This window comes from Sabethes cyaneus, chromosome 2 (genome assembly GCF_943734655.1).
Source record: "Sabethes cyaneus chromosome 2, idSabCyanKW18_F2, whole genome shotgun sequence".
Classification (NCBI taxonomy): Eukaryota; Metazoa; Arthropoda; class Insecta; order Diptera; family Culicidae; genus Sabethes; species Sabethes cyaneus.
Genome location: NC_071354.1, coordinates 144977586 through 144997736, shown reverse-complemented (window position 1 = coordinate 144997736; position 20151 = coordinate 144977586). Strand labels below are relative to the sequence as shown.

At 36.2% G+C, this 20151-nt stretch overlaps 1 protein-coding gene across 5 annotated transcripts in view; it reads left to right on the top strand.

Moving 5' to 3' along the window:
• The first annotated feature begins 4079 nt into the window (after positions 1-4079).
• LOC128734301 (elongation of very long chain fatty acids protein 6) overlaps positions 4080-20151 on the top strand; it is a 62946-nt gene continuing 46874 nt past the window's right edge. The window contains exons 1-2 of one of the 5 annotated variants that reach the window (XM_053828413.1): positions 4080-4200; positions 10092-10440. In XM_053828413.1, the coding sequence (XP_053684388.1) occupies positions 10268-10440 (173 nt within the window). In that variant the 5' untranslated portion in view covers positions 4080-4200; positions 10092-10267. Of the gene's footprint in view, positions 4201-4224; positions 4403-9285; positions 9377-10088; positions 10441-20151 lie in introns of those variants that run through there. The other 4 variants (XM_053828417.1, XM_053828415.1, XM_053828416.1 and 1 more) reach the window with 4 other exon arrangements.

The following is a 20151-nucleotide window of genomic DNA, read 5'->3' as shown; positions in this document are numbered from 1 at the left end:
CTTATTGCCACTTGCGAAAAACCGTTGCAAGTTTTTACACACGGTCCAAGCCTAGCTTGGATGTCTGTTATCTGTGACAATACGTTTTAATTCGGAATTTTCCGGATTAGCGAGATCCGGACTATTGAGTCGTCGGATTATTGGGTGTCGGATTAGCGGGGGGGATACTGTATATCAGAAATTTTATTGCTAATTTTCACTATTACGTCAATAATCTATTAACTTTGTATTGGCATCATTTCAGCATTGTAATAAGGGTTGCTTGTGTGTTACTGTATCGGTGGTTTGTGTTCATCGCGAAACGATTTCGCTATCGAAAAAAAATTTCCCGATGAATACAAATCGCGTATACGTGTGCACGGCGAAGTGTGCCTAAGATAAATGTCAGCCAGAGATGCCATATTTTTTAAAAAAATGTCTGCAACTACTCGAAAACCGAAAAAATCGTGCAGTTTTCCGGCTACTCGAATTTTCTGGTTTGAAAATAATCTGCGAAAATCTGCACACTTTTTTACGAAGTCTGTGAAAGTTCAAAGAGCTTCGAACAAAAATCTGCAACAAAACAATAAAAGTCATAAAAACTGCAAATATCTGCAAATTTATAATGATCTGCAAGACCGTTCCAAAAATCTGCAATTTGCAGACAAATCAGCAAATCTGGTATCCCTGATGTCAGCAATCTCTATGCTGATTAGACATATATCAAGAGCAACATTTCAAATAGGCCGAAGTCAAAACTGACAGTTTCGAGAAAATCGATGTTGAAACTTGAGCATCATTTTTTAACTCCTTATTTGATATAAACAGTGTTGCTTAGAATTGAATGTCACATTATGATGCAAAAACATAATAGTTTAATGTGTAATGCAACAACTAGCAGAAAAAAACATTGATTTACTTTGTAATTTGCAAAAATATGCGTTTGGCCGTTTTCGGAGATCATTCGGTAATACGACTTTTTCATAAGGCTGATTTGATTATCAATAGACCAAATCAAGGTGACGTCATCTGGCAGATACTGGCGCCCTTGTTTACAAACAGACCGCAGAGCCCAAAAAAGTTTCAGCTGTTTAAACGGCAAGTTTGTTGTTTAAACCGAGTTTAAACAGCATTAGGACTAAATTTAAAAGCTATTATGCCTGTAAAATGTTAAAACACAAGCTACATTCGCTATAAACGGAAAAGAAAGTTTTCCAAAATGTAAACAAGGGCGCCAGTATCTGTCAATTGACGGTATGATGATTTGGTCTATTGTTGATGGGGCCTTTGACATGAGGCTTTTATTTACTGTTAGTGGTGATATGATTTTGGTGTTGGGCCAGTTTTTAAACAGCGTTTCGCGTTTGGCCTTTTTTTATCACGTTGTTTTGAAGCGCAATGGCTAGAAAAGGTTAAAAATTCGTAGCTGGGACACCGATCAGCTTTATTATTTCTACTAGAAAAGTTGGGGTTTAATTTCATCGGCAAATCTGCCACCGTTCAACAGGTTTGTGAAGCGGGACGTGTTACCCGTGAGGTGCGGCAGTGCGGCAGTCGCTATTGGTAGTGTGAAGCAGCAGCAGTTCATTCATTTAGCATTTCTAACTCACCACAGCGTGCAAGTGCATCACGCCTTGGCAGTTCAGCGATAGTAAATGTCTCGGGCGCGCTACTAACGAACTCTGTCCGGTTCCTCCACAGGTGATATATATATACAGCGAAATAGTTTTTTTCGTGTAAACCGAAAAGTAACTTAAATTTTTGTTGCCGCGCAGGCTTAAGTACTAAACATGTCGTGTCTGTGAATGACCGTGTTATTTATGCAGGTAGCATCGTATTGTTTTTTTCGGTCGTCCGTCGAGTCTCTCGCGCAATTGTACGGCGGGGATCATCTTCGCAGCAGCAACTGCAGAACTGGCTGTTTCTGAAATATTTAATTTGCACTGTTAACAATTGATTACCAACGGAAATTCCAAAATTGTGTATTTATTACTTACTAAACGTACTTAACCGGAGATGGCCAGTGATTATTCGCCACTATGCGTAGAAATCCCACAACAAAAATAGGGCCGAATACAAAACAAAACACAAACTGCGTATAGGCTTTTTCATACAAAAGGCCCAAGGCACAAAATGAAAACTTTGTTGCCAGTTTTCACATAAGGCTTTTTCAAATTTGCTTTTTAAGACTCATAAAGTTTTCAAATCGCTATGATGTTTGGTATTATTATAGATCAGTGTTGGGCACCGCTAATTCGCTAATTCGCTAACCGATACAATTTGCTCGATAATCGTGGAAATTTCGCTAATCACTAATCGCAAACTGCACATTAACAGTTACTCTTTATTTTTGAACATATCGCAATAACTTGCATTGTAATCTATCGCTGTACAAATTATTTGTAATTTACATTTATTACATGGCTTTTCTTAATTTACCTAAGATCAAAACCTATTATAATGGATAAAATGCTTTACAGTTTATTAATTTTAAAATAGACAGCGGCATTTTATTTGGAATCATGGCCCAGTAACATTTTGGCTAGTCTGAGTATAAATTATAAAGTATAACTAGCGTTTCTCGATTGGTCGGTTAGCGAATTAGCGAATTAGCGGTGCCCAACACTGTTATAGATACTTAAAAAAGCTTTAAATATAACCAAAAAACCAGTTTTTTTATATTTTGCACTTGGGCCCTATTGAAATGTTGCTCTTGAATAGACCAAATCATCATACCGTCAACTGACAGATACTGGCGCCCTTGTTTACATTTTGGAAAATTTTCCTTTTCGTTTATAGCGAATGTAGCGTGTGTTTTAACATTTTACAGGCATAATGGCTTTTTAAATTTAGTCCTAATGCTGTTTAAACTCGGTTTAAACAACAAACTTGCCGATTAAACAGCTGAAACTTTTTTGGACTCTGCGGTCTGTTTGTAAACAAGGGCGCCAGTATCTGCCAGATGACGTCACCTTGATTTGGTCTATTATGGCTGCCAAGTAATGTGATTGGAAACTTCGCTTGCTTCCAAGGCTTGCTTCAAACTTCTGAAAAAATCGGTGCAAAAGGGCGCAGTTGTGGGATTCAATTCATCCGGCCGAAAGAAAAAGAACGTTTAAAAACATTTCACTGGCATGAAAACACAGCGATGAGCGCACTGATGACAGCACCAACCAGCGCACAGATAAAGAACAGATAAATAACAATGAGCAACTTTGACAATGAAGCTCCCGATTCACAGACTTGATACAGATTATTAGCACCATGTTTACCACCATGAGTCCTGTAGAAAAACAGCGACACTGGCATTCTATATATATTGATTCTACTCGGCTAACGCTTTATTCAATGGAAATTCTAATTGTCGGCGAACTAGTTGAAGGGTGCTCTCTTCACCAGGGGCTTGCGATGGGTGCCATGTTTTTGTTGCCAACATCTCAGCACATCTCGACAAAGGTTGGCAGCAAATCTACCTGTCAGACGGGCGCTATTTCTTGCATTTTTTGAAATAGCGCCCTTCGTTAAGTGGACTGTCAAACACCGTTCGTTAAGATACGGATAGCACCCCGCTGCTCTTCACTTCTACACGAGAAAGAGATAGCATGATTACATACCCTTGCCAACATCTCGTGTGTGCGAAAATGAGATAGCATGCCATCACTGCGTTTCACTCGACTGCCAGCAGTCTGATTTGAGCCCGCTGTCAAATTTTGAGCCCATGGGCATGCTGTCGCTGACGTTCACTGCAGCTCGATATTAGAGATGTCGATGGGGTGCGTTTCTCAGTTTGATGGGGGCTGCTATTTCTATATCTATAGATCAATGGTGTTTGATAATTATTTATTATAATTATGATTATAATCGACATAATGCGGGTCTCTATTTAGGAGAAATGCCCATAAGAACTGTCTTGAAGATTTCTTTTCGCTCGCCCAGAAGTGCTTTTCGTTCTCTTTAGATGTGCATAATAATTTTGACTTAGCTGCTATATTATTACACTTTGCCCAACTATAATGTTGAAAAATAACTATAGCCTGTCAGCCCCTAGGATCATGTCAGTCGACAGTGACAGTCGTTGAAAGAGCCGCTTTCAGCTTTGCGAAAGTTGATAGTAACTTTTCCTGAAGTATAGCTTTCTTTTACAACGTGATATCGCGATTTGTATTTTCTGGGACTGTCTGTGTTTTGTTCAGTAGTGACTTAGTGCTAAGGTTTTTGGTGGTACGTTATTAATAGTCTCATTTTAATGAGTAATGTTTTTGCGGTGTGATTGTGCATTCAAATTCAATTTGGCATACGTTCCGTAGGCGTTACTGACTAGTGAATCTCGTGAGAAAAAACGGGACGGGAATACGGGATACGGGAGAGATGGTTTTGCTTATGCCATCAGCACAAACATTCTGACAGTTCCCTACTGGTTCATGTAAGTGCGAGCAGGCTCCATAATCAATTTGCACATTGCGTGAACGGTGTTCGCCGTTGTATAGGAGAAAAAGAAGGAAAACCATATCTGCAATCAGCAGGTTAGCACCGTTAGCACGAGCGTTCTGACACTCTGACAGCTGATTGAGTGGGTGGGTGAGGCGACTGAGAGGTGGTTTTAAAAGTTTTAAAATCACACTTCAATTCTAGATAGAATTAAGCAAATTAACAAAAGGGCGAATGTCGCAAATGTAAATAAAACGAGTGAGAGTTATTTTTTGCTGGACCAACATACGAAAATCAACCCTCACTCGGTTTGTTTACGTACGCTTGCGACATTCGCCCTTTTGTTAATTCTATCTTCAATTGTGCATTCATTCATGCTGTCCGGATTGGAAATTGTCCCTCCGGCAGAATTCAGCTGGTGCTATTGGTGCATGCAAGATCATGTTATATATTTGCTTCATTCCCACCCAATATCTCGTAATACCATTGACTAGTGTATCAGCGAGAGTGAAATTATATCTAGTATTCAATCCCTCTAAAAAGGCTATTTCTTTCACTAGGGGATTATACATACCTAAATTTCATAACGCGGATTTTAAGAATTTTTCATAATATCGCCCCCTCCCCCCTCATGTAACGCTATATAAAACCATCTATCTAAAACATAGAAGGTTGCCGGCGTGTAACATATCGATATACATATACTCCCCATGCCCTAGTAGGTACCTACATTATGAAATTTGTCAATAGTCGTTGAGTAGGTTGAAAGTCCCGAGTAACCAAGCGTCCTGAAAAGTGTCCCGCATTGATTATTTCAGCTAGATGTTGAAACGCGACAAATTTTTTCTGGAAATTTCAAAGTTTCTCAAGAAGCTTTCTGCGATTAATTTTCTATAACAAGTACCTACCCACATTCAATTGAAAAATTCGTTGCGTCTAACAAAATTTGTTATGTACCTACTAAAGAGCCAATTTTTTTTACTCGATTTTCGGAATTTAGGCGGAATTTACTCGACGCGTAGTTTTAAAATTCATGGGAACCCTATCCTTCGCGTAAAAGTGTAGGGGACTGTCGCCATGGTTGGGCCACGTTTTGGAATTCGGCCATAACTTTCGTATCAAAAGCAATTTTGGAAATCTAAATACATCGTTGCAAAGGTCTAAGAATAAGGTATATTTTCGGAAAGTTTTAAACTGATTGCTTGAAAAATAAAAAAGTTATAGGCATTTACGTGAAGACAAAAAATGTTGTCATAGTCGGGCCATGTTGTACAGGTTGGGCAGCCGCAGAAAATCTAAGACATACGTATTGAAATACTATATAGAGACATGAAAAGAATGAATTCCGTGAACAACGGCTTATATAGGTACAAATACCCTATTTTTAATTGCATTTTTGTGAAAGTTTGGTGATCTTGTAAAATCAATATTGCTACAATCGCGTTTTCCGAAGTGCACAACTACAATGAAAAAATCAACAAAAATCTAGGTTTTTATCGTATTAATTTTGCTTCATTTCATCGCATTTTACGTGACTGACATTCTCTAGCGATTATTGCGCTTCTGCGTTTAAAATTATGGTGGCCCAACCATGACTACTCAAGTGGCCCAACCTTTACAAATAGTGCTTATCTAGTATTTCACCTTAGCCTTCCCAAACACCTTACTGGAGGGGATTTTTTTATAGTCTTCGTGTGCAGCACAATACACTTCATATATTTTCAAAATTTATCTCGATAATTGCATTTCATAATCATTTCTTGAAGAAAAGTTTATTGCCCCTGGAAAACTTGTTTTGGAAGATTTAGTCACAGAATTCAGTACGGGTGTTTTAAATACACGATTGAAACTCACAATATTGTGAAAAGTTAACCATCACAGTAAGAAGTTTTACAATGGATGTATCATAGATATCATGAGTTACTAAAACTGTAAAATCGTGATGGCCCAACCATAACAGTGGCCCTACGATAACGACAATACCCTATAGCGTATTCGTTCTTGATACCTAACAAACAAACAAACTACATATTTCACTTCAAAAAATATGCATAAACATCAATTAGATTTTGCATACAAGCAGCTCAAAACGATAAAAAAGACGTTCTGTCCCGATTATTTTGGATTGAAATAAAATTTTGCTAATATGTTGGATACTATGCAAGGCGTCAAAACTGTCAAAAGTAACTTTTCAACAGAGCGTTCATAGAAATTAGATTATTTTTGAAATAAAATCAAATTCTATGTATCATTTTCAACAAATTATGTCATATATATAGAAATTTTTTTTAAGATCTATCCGTTCCCAAGTTATTGTAAATTATCTAAAAATTGTGTATTATTTTTATTTTATGCGAAGTATCCGAGACCCATATAATAGGCCTTCACGCATTATAAACAAGTTTTGTCGCGTTCGTTTTAGGTAAGAAAGTATACATCGTAAATTGGGTAGCGGTTGATCCTTCCCACGGTTAATGGAGGCAGCACGGCACACTCTTTCTTTAAGAAATTACATTTTTGTCAAACCCTTTTATTTGCTTTTTCTTATATTCTTCGAAAATATTGGGTTTAGAAACTATTTTTTTATATTCAAAGAAAATGACCCAAGAAACCCAAAACAAATATATTTTAGTGGCATGTTTTACTGCCAAATACTTTTAATTTCGATTTAAAAAAAATACATTTTTCTCTCAATGAGTGCAATTTAAAATTAAAAATCCCAACTCCATCGCGTTTCCAGATTTTTTTGTATAAGAATCTCTTGTTACATCACGAGAAACACCCAATTTCTTTAAGCACTTAATCTCTTCAAGCAGTGAATCTCTATATGTAATAAAGTGTGTTTTTTTCTAGAAATACATTTAATTTCCATGAACTGGCCACCCTAAATATGCTAAAACTTGTATGAACTGGCCGCCCTGCTCTTTGTTATTGTTTTGGTGGTTTGATTCAGTTGGCAGATGCAAGCAGCGAATATTTCGTTCTCCGGTCGGATTTCTATCACAATTGTTGGGAAAACGGAAAGTGAAACAGATTAATCACACTAGATCAGTATAAAAAAATCGTGTTTATGTGGATTGTCTGCATAAGCAAATGATGTCTTGTTGAGAATGACATTTGAACCATTTTTAATTTGCACGTCGTGCAAACCAATGGAGTTCAAATAAAAAAGTGTTCAGATTAAAAACGATCAAACGAACGGGGGTCCATGGTATCATAGAATTATGTAGAATTTAATTGGAAAGTTTTCTTTGTTATTTAATTTCAGGTTTCGTATTCTACTAAGACGCTCAAAAAACTTCAGTGAAAATTTATTGATATAGCAAGTGTCTGGTACGGAAGGTCCACGCTTTCTTCCTTCCGCCTGATTTTAATATGTTGAATTGTGAATTATGCTAAGTTTGTTGTTCCACTTGAGTCCTTGGAATACTTTTTTCGGTTAGATCGGTCCTTGAAATACACGCCGCGTTAGATAGACTAAAAAAATAATAAATTCGTTCAGTCGGTTCCCCGGTTGCTTACAAGAATTGGTTGCATTAGATTAGATAAGATTTTCATTTCGATGAATTGTGGATAAGATGAACAATTTAAGAAAAACATTAAATATAAAACAGTACAATCTTAAAAAGCGACACGTCGCATCCACGTGTAAAATCATGTAAACTTTTGTACAGTAACTTACATGAACTTCAAGTGCTAGTTAATGGGAAAGTTGATAAAGTGAACGTTATATGAAAAGTGCGTTGGACGAAAATTACCTATGTTTTCACGTAAGCTTGACGTGCCGATTTTTTGGAGTGTATGATGGTCTGCGTCTAAGGGCACGAACGCTGGGTCGACGTAGAATTACAAATATAGATATAATACGATAATGCTGGATAGTTTCATTTTTTTTAAGTTTGTTACGTAAATTTATGATGCTTGTTAGACGCGTTTGAATCTTGCAAATGTATGTGCCCTGTGTATTACTTTTCTCTGTTTAATTTTTAAATTTATAGTTGCATGAAGAGGCTATTTTGAACAAGTTATCAATTTATTACAACAGTGGTTCGCTCTAGTCAATTTGTTCGAAAAATCGTTTGAAAGCTCCATTTTAATGTAGAATTACGTTTTTGTTTTCTATTTTGGGGTACATTTTAGAAGTACGAATAAAGAATATGTAACAAAAAGTGGTTATATTTTGCACGCTTATTATTATAAGACATTTTTCAATGAATATTTGAGACACATATTTCCGTCCATCGATCAGAAAGTTTTCTATGCATTTATTGATACAGAGAATATAATAAAAAATTATTGAGTCATTGTTGAAATAAGCATAAATATCAGGCACTGTCCAGAATGAATGAATTGGCCAATCACACCTAAGCACGCTTTTGCTTAATATCTTCAGCTGTTAGTGTTATTAAGAATACATAGTTTCTTGAAATGCAATAGCTACTACCATAAGTTAACAGTTAAGAATAAATTATTAGTGTTTCTTCGGTTGAGCAAGCATGCTGCATAATTGAAGATGTAATCAAGTTATGCATTATTTCATATGGTCAAATCAAGACCGACGATGGCTGCTCAGATACTTCCCCTAACGTGGGACTTACCAGTGACCAGACGCTTGTGCAGTAAGATTCATTGTTGAATGCGTTTTATCGGGCGGGCGGTCAAGTTCTCTATCAGCAAAACGATACAGTCAGTCTGTGAGAGCCTTACAGCTCTCTCGGCCGTCTATTCTCTTACTCTGTAGAGGCTGCCGCGAGCCGCGACGTGTGTGATCGGGCAATTTCATAAACCTCGAGCATAGCCACCAGCGAGTGTGGCCAAAAATTGTTAGCTTAAAATTGTGACTTGACTCGTTTGACTACCAGTCAGTTTTCGACCGTTCAGCGAATAGTACTGAACTTGTAGATATTTTATTCGCGGTGTAAGAGGGGTGCAATACATTCCAAAGCGAAATAGAATACCGTCTGGATGAGTTAGTATGCGACTATTGTGTAACTGCTGATTATCGTTCAATTAAATTGCTACAATTTGTAGTTATCATTTAACATATCTCTTCAAAGTTTGTGTGTAGTTTTCCGGGTTGCAGAATAAAACGTGTTTCCCTCATAGAGAAAGTCGCGCTCGCTCTTTGCCAGTAGAATACAAGCGGAAACATAGCCTAGACAAGGTCAACAGTGATCCAGAACTTTATTCGTGAATAAATGTGGCTGAGATAAAAATTTTCCCCGTTTTCAGGTTAAAAGTGATTACATGTGCTGTTTTGCCGAGCACATTTAGTGTTTAGTGAGAAAAATTCACCACAGTCTCTCCATTTTTCTCTGTGTTTGAAACCTTATTAAAATCTCTTCGAGCTTCAAGCGTTGGTCTATCGTAAAATCGATTTGTAACATTAATAAATGTAGTTCTCCGGAAGCTTGCGTTATGAGTGTTAGTTTTAGTAACTCCAATTGATTTCACAAATCGCTTATACGATTGAAGACGGCGTTTTCATTCAAACCACTGAACATCACACCGGTTGCAAGGAACTGAGAAAATGAAAGAGACAGTGCGTTCGAAGAGTTTATGCAGTGCTTGCGCCCAAGCACTATTAGTGGATGATAACTGTAGTGACTAAACTAGAAGTGTTGAAATTGAATTTAACAAGGGTTGATGTTACTGAAATAGCTTTCTCTCTTCCATTCGAGCAGGGGCAGTGGTTGAAACAATAGTTGTGTTTTAATTCCAAATATATAGTGATATAAGGAAATAATTCATCTGGAAAGAAAAAATATAGTTAAGCAATATTGTTCGCTAGTATTACCAAAAAACAACATAACCAGTCGTCAAACACCCCAAGCGCAACACAAAGGCAGTCCAAGCAAAGATGAATATCGAGATCACGCCAAACTACTCATACATCTTCGACTTCGAGAATGAATTCATTCACCAGGATACACGTGTTTGGATGGTCAAAAACTGGACCTATGTGTTCTATTATTGCGGAATTTACATGGCGGTGATCTTCGGAGGACAGCATTTTATGCAAAACAGACCGAGGTTAGTAAATATGTTAGGCTAGGATTTTCGTTGTATAAGTATATATTTCTTTTTTAAATGCCACTGAACAAGTTAATTTGTCTTATGAAAAATTCAACTGGATAATTCCATCGTAGTTTGATATGAGCTTAATATGCTTGTGTCGATGATTGTGGGGTTGAATGGCCCTCTCTCAACACATCTGCTTTTGGGTTCCATTTCACCCGACGCCGGTAAGCGGTTTCTTGAGATGAAAAATGTACACTTTTACGTTACGCATCACTTAGAGAAGAAGGCCTAAGTTAGCCAGCGATTTAGTTGGGCTTCTGGGAGAAGTTACTTTCATTGCTGTCGGTGATTACCACCGGGTGCCGGGCAATTGAGAGGATTACGAAGAAAATAAACGAGCATTACACAATATTTCGATACTTTCAGTAGTTGTCTGACGTTTTCGGAATTAATATAAAAATAACTGGAATCATCCAGGTGTGCTGATTTTATCTTCGTATGATTTGCTTCCTGTTTTGAACTAAAATATCCGGTACGTTTTGCTGATTGATATTGAATGGGTTACGCACTTTGCACAAACGATTGCCGATAAACATGCCTTTGTTTCAAATGAATAATTTTATACTAAACATTTTATTAGGAACTTAAAAATGCGTGTTGCTTTTGATTTAAGACAACTTATTCGGAAAGCAAAACATCTGTAATAGATACTAACATAAAAAGTTGTGATAATTTCAAATTGTGAAGATAAAATCTACTACTTGAAGAAAATTCATGTCATTATGAAAACATATAGTTTTAGATAGTATTAAAGTTGCTGTCACTACAAACGACAACCGACTATTAAGCTTCTTTTATTCGATATATGAGGAGTCAGCAATTGTGAATCGAGCAGCACGTTCCTCGCAATCTTCTATAGAAGATTTATGCCTGTATGAGGAAACTTTTCATATTTTCTATTGTAAACCAATTTGTTCTCGAACAGCAGGTAAATATAGTAGGATTTCGAATTTGGAAACAAATGCGTGTCGCCTATGTTGCCAAAATCGAAACCACGCTAAAATCGAGACCCTCTTTTGCTATGAAGAAATTGAACTTTAGAAATTGACTAAATATTATTAATCAACGATTGCAACCAGTTTAAAAGTCCGGAAAAAGCTATCCGTCCGGTTCAAGTAAGTTTTTGGAATTCATATTTACATCGGTTGATTAGATTGTTTTCCGTGCATTCATTGATATAGAGAATTGAATATGTTTAAAATTTATTGAGTCACTATTAAAATAAGCATAAATATTAGGCACTGTTAAGAATGAATGGATCAGCCAATCCCATATAACACGTTTTTGCTTCCAAGACCCGGTTCAACAATCTTATATACCTGCGATTTATTTTACTTTAATTCTGGAAAAGTGACCGAATCTTTTAGGTCCCAACGGATCAAGAATTATTTATTTCCGTATAGGCCAGACCTAGTTGATGTCCTGAAAGTAAACAATTTGGTAAAAGTATAATAAACTATCGTCCATTCGATTGATTTTATCATTAAAAATCATAAACTAGTCCAAGTTGATGTCTTGAAAGTAAACAATTTGGTAAAAGTATAAAATATCTTTTCCATTCCCTGCAACTGATATCGATAAAATTTAAGAATTTATTAGAAACTGAAGTATTGTTTGTATGAATATGTGGTAGACGGAATATTCGAGCATGTAACGTGATGCAGAAAGTGGAGAACCGCACTTAAAAACTAACGACAAAATACTTTACATACTTCCGCTTGTACTGCCGTCAAGTACAAAAATTAATGAAAAGCAGGGTACCAAGAAAGATTTTAAGGTAAACTGCACGATATTAATACACCCAATTCTTTTTTTGTACGGATTATGTTTTGTACGGATTTTTTTTTGACGACTTTTTTTGCACGGTTTCTCAAAATAACACGGTTTTCGAAAGTTTCACCAACAACAGTTGTACACCCTTTTTACACGGATTTTTTCACGCGGAATTTTTTTGCACGTCTTTTTTGCATGGTTTCTCGAAGTAACACGGTTTTTTTACATGGGACGTGTAAAAAAAGAATTTGGTGTAATTGATAATTTTTTAACTGGCATAATTCAAATACAGATCAGCATATACAGCATAGCATTCAGATCCATCTGTCTTAAAGCTGATAAACTTATATCATTTGTCAATTGATGTGTAGTTTCCAGCCAGTTATCCAAAGTTATCTGTTGCTACAAGTTACACAAAAGTCTTCAAATTACAATATTATGGCTAATCACCAAAATATGTGTGAATGTGACTTAGTGGTTTAACTCTTTAAAAATATAAACTTTTAGAAACTGATAATAATAATACACACAGGGCACAGGCACAAAATCAAATTTTCGACCTCGTCTAGCATACATTCAAGTCTTTTTTTACACGGGAAATACGTGCCGTGTAAAAAAGACCGTTTAAAAAACCGCGTTAATTCGAAAAATGTTGTAAAAACCGCGTTAATTCAAAAATCGTCATAAAATAAACCATGTTAATTCAAAAATCGACGTAAAAACCGTGTAAATTCAAAAATCGTCATAAAAAGCCGCGTTAATTCAAAAATCGTAAAAATAAACCGTGTAGAAAAAGACTTGAGTGTATATTATAAATTTGCTCAACAAACCGTTGAACATTTAGAATGCTTTCTATTACATAGACGTAGTCTATGTTCTGTATTGCGCGTTCAATAGAAAATCAGTTACTGACAAATAATAATTAACTATAATTAACATTTGTTTGCTTTAATAATTAGGCCTATTTACTAGAAGGAATTAAAAGCAACGTATCAAGTCAATTGAAGCTTTTTCAACCTTGCGCTTGTCCCAGAAAGTGGCTAATCTTACTATTAGAAATTTCTGAAAAATCTTAAGCTCAATAATATAAATAATGTAGGTTTTTTAATAACAACACTCAGTTTCATAACAAAATTGTTATAAAATAGTCCAACTTCATGTTTTTGTGTTGATTTAATAATGAAGTCAGACATTTGAATAATATTTACAATGATAGTCATTCAAATAGACGAAGGTAGAAGAAAGTAATGAAACATAGAGGTTTTATACTATTCCTATGTCGGGATAAGACGTGAAAGACAAGGAGCGGAAAATTAGATAAAAGAAGGACCATTGAAGTAGTACTTACTAAATACGTAGCTCATTTCCTTTTTATCAAACTGGAAGATTTGCGGATTGAATCAAGCTATAATGGGGGCCAACTTTTCTCCTTAGCCCCGTGGTTCGCCTATATTGCGTAGCTATTGCTTCATAATTTTACGGGGCAGTCCCGGATTGTATGACTTGTCCCGAATGACCAAGGGTCCAGGATTGTGTCCCGCATTGATTAATTTTTTATCGTTCATCTGTTTTGTTTTCTCTCCCGCACAATAACATTCTTCCCGATAAAATAAATTCAACAGTTGAATTAATTTTATGCCTGCCGGAGAGTAACGTGCTAACCGAGAGGCTGTTTTTTTGTTGTAAATAATATCTGGACCACTGAAAAAAGCCAGTTGAATATTGAAACGCTCAGAATAATACTACAAATGCGACAGAATTTTTTGTAAAATTGAGCTGTTTTCCTATAAAATTCCTGCTTACGGAAAATAGTAGAAACAGGTACATTCAATTGACAAATTTATGGAATTTTGACTCATGTTGCTTTTTACTACAGGCATTACAGAACCAATTATTTGGATTTTTTATTTGCCATCTAAAATGTCCGCATTCATCTAAAAATAATCTGCTCAATTCTACTTTATTATTACTTCTATAACTTCCAGAGTATTGGCAATTTACATCATTTACAGTTTCTGATACATCCTCTTCATCAAAAAATTCGCAGATTTAACACGTACAAACGAACAAAAAAGGCAAACTTAAATAATGTTTAGGGAGCATTTAAGTGATGGATTTTAAAGTACACTATTGTAGTAATTTCCATCAAATTTAAAACACATTTTTGACGATTATAAGGATATGCACTGCATAGACTGCCACCCTCTGTGGCATGGTTCAACGTGTAGCAATCATGTTATCTTCCAACGATTACATTTGCTTTCAGAAATGCTTTATCATTCATCCGACAAATATTTTTGTGTGTCATTAAAACACGTTAGGAAGGTCAGACACGCGGTCTGAATTTCGTGTCACATTTGCTCACTGAAAACCGGTTTCACTCCCAATACTGGTTTTTGCAAGTTTCGCAGTTTCATGGTTCGGCAAATTTCCTCCAGCAGCCTACTATTAGCCAATAGTTGCATAATAAAATCCGTCTAAGGCTAAAATAGGGAATTGCGTAGAGCAGACCTAATTTTTTGTTGATTGTTGAAAATAAAAAAAAAATACACATAGTGATCGATATCGTAACCGTTATAAAAATTGACTTGTATTGAGGCCCTCTGTTAATGTGAATACCACCTCATGCAAATGGAAATGGATTCATTTTTAATCTGAATATTTGGTAACCCGATTTAATAACACATGCGCAAGTTGCACACCCTATGCATCCGTTGTTGTTTTCGTTGGGTGTTTGTTTGCTACAGTACCAAATGAGCACAAATTCAACATCCGGTTTGTAGAAGGTGGGAAATCCAGTTGAATACTAGGATAATTTCGATGTAAATACCGTTTACTTTGGTTGCTGGTTGCATATGTTTCAAGTAAACTGTTCCTCATATTCACCGACTTATGATTAAAATCTGTATTGTTCACTTTTTTTATTTTAAACTAAGATTATAATGAGCGCTATTTTTCATTGTTGATTTGGTGCAAATATTCTAAATGTATTGAAACTTGGAAACCAAAACGAGCTTTTGAAAATCTTAGTCCTACTTTCACTGTCCCCTCGTCTAAAAAATTCGGTGAAGTATATGTATGTGAAACCCTGTGACTCGAGTATTCTTCCTTTTTTATTGTGTAAAACCCATGTTATGGGTACAAATAATAATCGGCGATCAACTGCTTGGTTTGGATAAGGTAATATATGGATTCGTAACCATACTAGTTAATATGACCTTGAAGACAATATGTTCGTGAAGTGCAAATTAAACGTTCTCAACTGGTGTCTACTGTTGGCTGATTCATCGCAAAATCAATATCAAAGATAATTTTATTTCAGCATGCGAAATAAAACAAATAGTCTATAAATGATTAATAAATCTACACTTGCATTTTACCGAAAGCTTTGCTGGAAATCGTATAACAATTGAATAGTAGACAGTTTAAAAATGTTTACGTTTATTTAATTTTTTAGAATAGAAATGGTGTACGGGAAGACACTTGTGAAATTTAATAGATGTTACCATATACAATATTTCATTTCCATTAGAAATTTAAAAAATTGAAGCCTTCAAAGCATAACGTTTTGCTTTCAATGGTAATCACCCGAAGCGGTATCAGTAGGTACCTATATGCTACAAGAGCCGGTTGATAACGAATTTTGCACACATGAAATTGGCAAGTGTATTCATGGAAATAAATTCAAACGAAGCTCATGAAACAATTAGATGGAACCGAGTGCGAGTGGTGATGTGTGCAACGAATTACCTTTATTTGAATTAAGCACAAACACTACCTCTTGTAGAGTTATCCGCTGTACAGCATCATTAATGCTTACATACATCTCGGGGGTAGTAAATCCGCGGTCGGAGCAAATCGTTTTTTATCTTTTCATATTCACATGACGAACTATCATGACGGTCTGAGAGGATATGACCAATAACAACCATTCGCGATTTCTATTATCACCTCATGTATTACTTTGGGAAAATAGTGCAACATTAATTTTTGTGTTGCAGTCTTTTGCCTTGACTATTTTTTATAAAATATTAATAGACATGGTATTGTAAACGATCAAAGAATAATTGTTCGTTGCTCCAATCTGAGTGAATCAATTTTAATTCGCGAGTAGAGCCTCTGAGTTGGCCTCGATACGCGATACTGGTCTAACTAGCCATTCGCCGTGTGTTCGAATCTTGACAGGGAGGGAGTTGATCCAGTAGGATCGTAGCACTGCAATTGTCCTGTACACTAACAGTTGGCTGTAGTATTAGCATAGGGTATTGTCGTTATCGTCGGGCCACTGTTATGTTCGGGCCATCACGATTTTACAGTTTTAGTAACTCATGATATCTATGATACAATCATTGCAAAGCTTCTTACTGTGATAGCTAACTTTTCACAATATTGTGAGTTTCAATCGTGTATTCAAAACACCCGTACTGAATTCAGTGACTAAATCTTCCAAAAAAAAGTTTTCCACGCGCAATGAACTTTTCTTCAGGAAATGATTCATGAAATGCAATTATCGAGATAAATTTTGAAAATGTATTAAGTGTGTTGTGCTGCACACGTAGACTATAGAAAAATCCCCTCCAGTAAGGTGTTTGGGAAGGCTAAGGTGAAATACTAGAAAAGCGCTATTTGTACAGGACGGGTCACTTGAGTAGTCATGGTTAGGCCACCATAATTTTAAGCGCAGAAGCGCAATAATCGCTAGAGAATGTCAGTCACGTAAAATGTGATGAAATGAAGCAAAATTAATACGATAAATACTTAGATTTTTGTTGTTATTTCATTGTAGTTGTACAATTCGGAAAAGGCAATTGTAGCAATACTGATTTTACAAGATCGCCAAAATTTCGCAAAAATGCAATTAAAAATAGGATATTTGTGCATATATGAGCCGTTGTTCACGGAATTCATTCTTTTCATGCCTCTGTATAGAATTTCAATACGTATGTCTTAGATTTTCTGCGGTGGCCCAAGCTGTACAACATGGCCCGACTATGACAACATTTTTTGTCTTCACGTAAATGCCTATAACTTTTTTATTTTTCAAGCAATCAGTTCAAAACTTTCCGGAAATATACCTTATTCTTAGACCTTTGCCACGATGTATTTAGATTTCCAAAATTCCTTTTGAAACGAAAGTTATGGGCGAATTCCAAAACGTGGCCCAACCACGACGACACTCCCCTACGCATTTCTTAACTTAAAGAAATGAACATAGGGTGGGTGATAAAACTGGGATGACCTCTAACAACGGGAAAATTTCTAAATAAGTTAAAAGAGCTTTATTTTTTGTATTGAATTTCTGTAACGGAAATAGACGCACCACCAAATCATTCTATTCATTTGCCCTAGCAATTAAATTAGAATAAACAATATATTCGGCAAAATAAGTCGTTTGACAAAACAACCAACCAACGACCAATCGTCATTATGAATTATAAAACATGAACAGTACCCTGTACATGAACAGTACTGCAGTACATGAACCCAGCCACCAGCCTGATATTGAATCTCGGGCAAGATCGGGCTCGCAACTATTTTAAGGCTTGTTCGCGACAAAATCTGGATACCTTAATTTTGCAATAAAACAAATTGGCTACAAGTTTAATCCATGAAACAATTTTATATCATTTATGTGTGTATCGTAAATAATTATCAAACAAATTAACATTACTTATTTGGTCTGCATGAAAAAATGGCGAACTATGGATTTTAGCCTTGCCATGAGGGTCAGTACAGACTTGTTGGCAACCAATTTGGCTACGTTTGTCCAAGATTTTCGAAATTTATCTATAGTTGATGCTTGTTGTTTGTGCTGGGCAGCTCTCTCTCTTCACCAAAGCCCAATACCGCTCAATGGGGCGTAACTCTGGACAGTTAGGTGGATTCGCCTCCTTCGGTACAATATGGATTCCATTAGCATCATACCATTCCAAAACACTGAGCAAGGGTACAACATGGCTGTGTAGGAACTATAACAACCGTTTCTGCAGGCATTCTTCACGGTATATTTCCTTGATAACCGTTCCCGTAGTGATGTAACTTTTGCTTGCTCGACCACAGCTGCATATGGCCTACCATACTAAATATTTTTTGGGGAACCTGGCCCTCTTTTCTGTGTCCTAAAATGCTCTGCAACGTCATTCCGTTTCATGGCAGTGTAAAAAGACTTACCAGGAAGCTGTTCAAAGTCTTCTAGGATATACGTTTCATCGTCCATTATAACGCATGGAAACTTCGTTAAATATTCGCAATAAAGCTTACGAGCGCGTGTTTTGGCCGTCGTATTTTGCTTATCATTACGGTTTGGCACAGTCCTCACCTTGGAAGACTTCATGCCTTGTCGTTGCTTAGAAGTGTGCACGAATGTTGGCGTCATTTTTATTTTACGAGCAATGGTACGTACAGAAAGATCTGGTCTCCGTAATATTTGTTTTACCTTCGCATCCTTGTGGTGGTTCCTCAGATCCGGTTTTGTTCTACTTCCCTTCTTCCTAGCTGTTGTCAAGCGAGTATCGAACGATTTTAAAACACTGTGAACAGTGCTTGGAGGAAATCCAAGCTTTTTGGTAAGTTTTCGTAACGAGAGATCCGGATTTTCATTGCGACCGCACACAATTGCTTTTCGCACCTGTTCTTCTTTCGACGCCATTTTACGCTGAGCGCTTGTAATATAAACAAGTGTTATATTTTCAGAAAGAACAGATATACGTCTACCTCTCTGCAAAATATTTCACTCACTGTTAATGTATTTCCGAAGCTGTGTGTGTTTAGGGTTGTCCAAATTTTGTCGCGAACAAGCCTTAGATAGAACAGGTGGCCAAACTGCTATTATCAACGCTGTTCAATGTGGTATTTTTTTGCCTGCTACATTAATCTGAACACAAATACCTTGCTGCTGATGAGTTTACAATCGAAAATATTGAAATCGAAAGCTTTTAACAAGAAATAAACACCATCATGTTATCGCTGCAGCAATAAATGATATAACGAATCGTTATGGGATGCTTACTTATCAGTTCTAGAAGTCACATCGGCAATTAACCGGTCATAATAAACAGCAATAGATTGCTGGGAGCCTGTTTCCATGGACATTACTATTTAACCACCCCTCTAAGGTAAATGTCATTTTTTTGTTTTCGTTTTTCAATAATAAATTTGGGACCTTTCTCGAAAATCTTTTCGTGTTTATATATTATTGAGTTAGGATCCTCGGGGGACCGCAACTTGGCCTTTTTAGATAATTTGGTTAAACTTTTGAAATTTGTTTGAAGAATTAGTTGGGCTCGTGTTAGTTTAACGAGTCAGTCGTTGTATGTTTTTAATCTAGACTAGGAGAGGCTATAATAGTCAATCGTAGCACTAGCCATGCAATTGTCCTGTACAGTTGGTTGCAAAGTCTGTGTGTCGAACAAAAAAAACAGAAGGCCAAGTACCGTTGAAATGTACCCTTAAGACTTTGTTCTCGTAATCATAAAAACTTTAAACTTTGAAATAATTTTTTTAAAGACTATTGATATATCGTTCATTTGGTAGCAAAGTCATTGAAATCGGTTCAGTGGTTCAAAAGCTATGTAGGGTACGGGAGGGTATTTTCAGCAGGTTTCTAAGTTCAGCCTATTTTTTTGTTCAGCCTAAAATGTGCATAAATTTCAAACAAATTCGGAGCACTATTAATTTTAGTAGTACTTTTCTCATAGAATTACTGATTTAGTCATGCGAAAAGTTCTAAATTATGTGACCATTTTGAAAACCTAAATATACTTTTTTGCAACTGCTTACATAACAATACATATTCACGAGGACCTGAACACGCATGCAAAAACGTTGGACGGTTTTTACACTTTGTAGGCAATCGTCTTACTAAGATTGTTAAAAATGTCCTACTTCAAA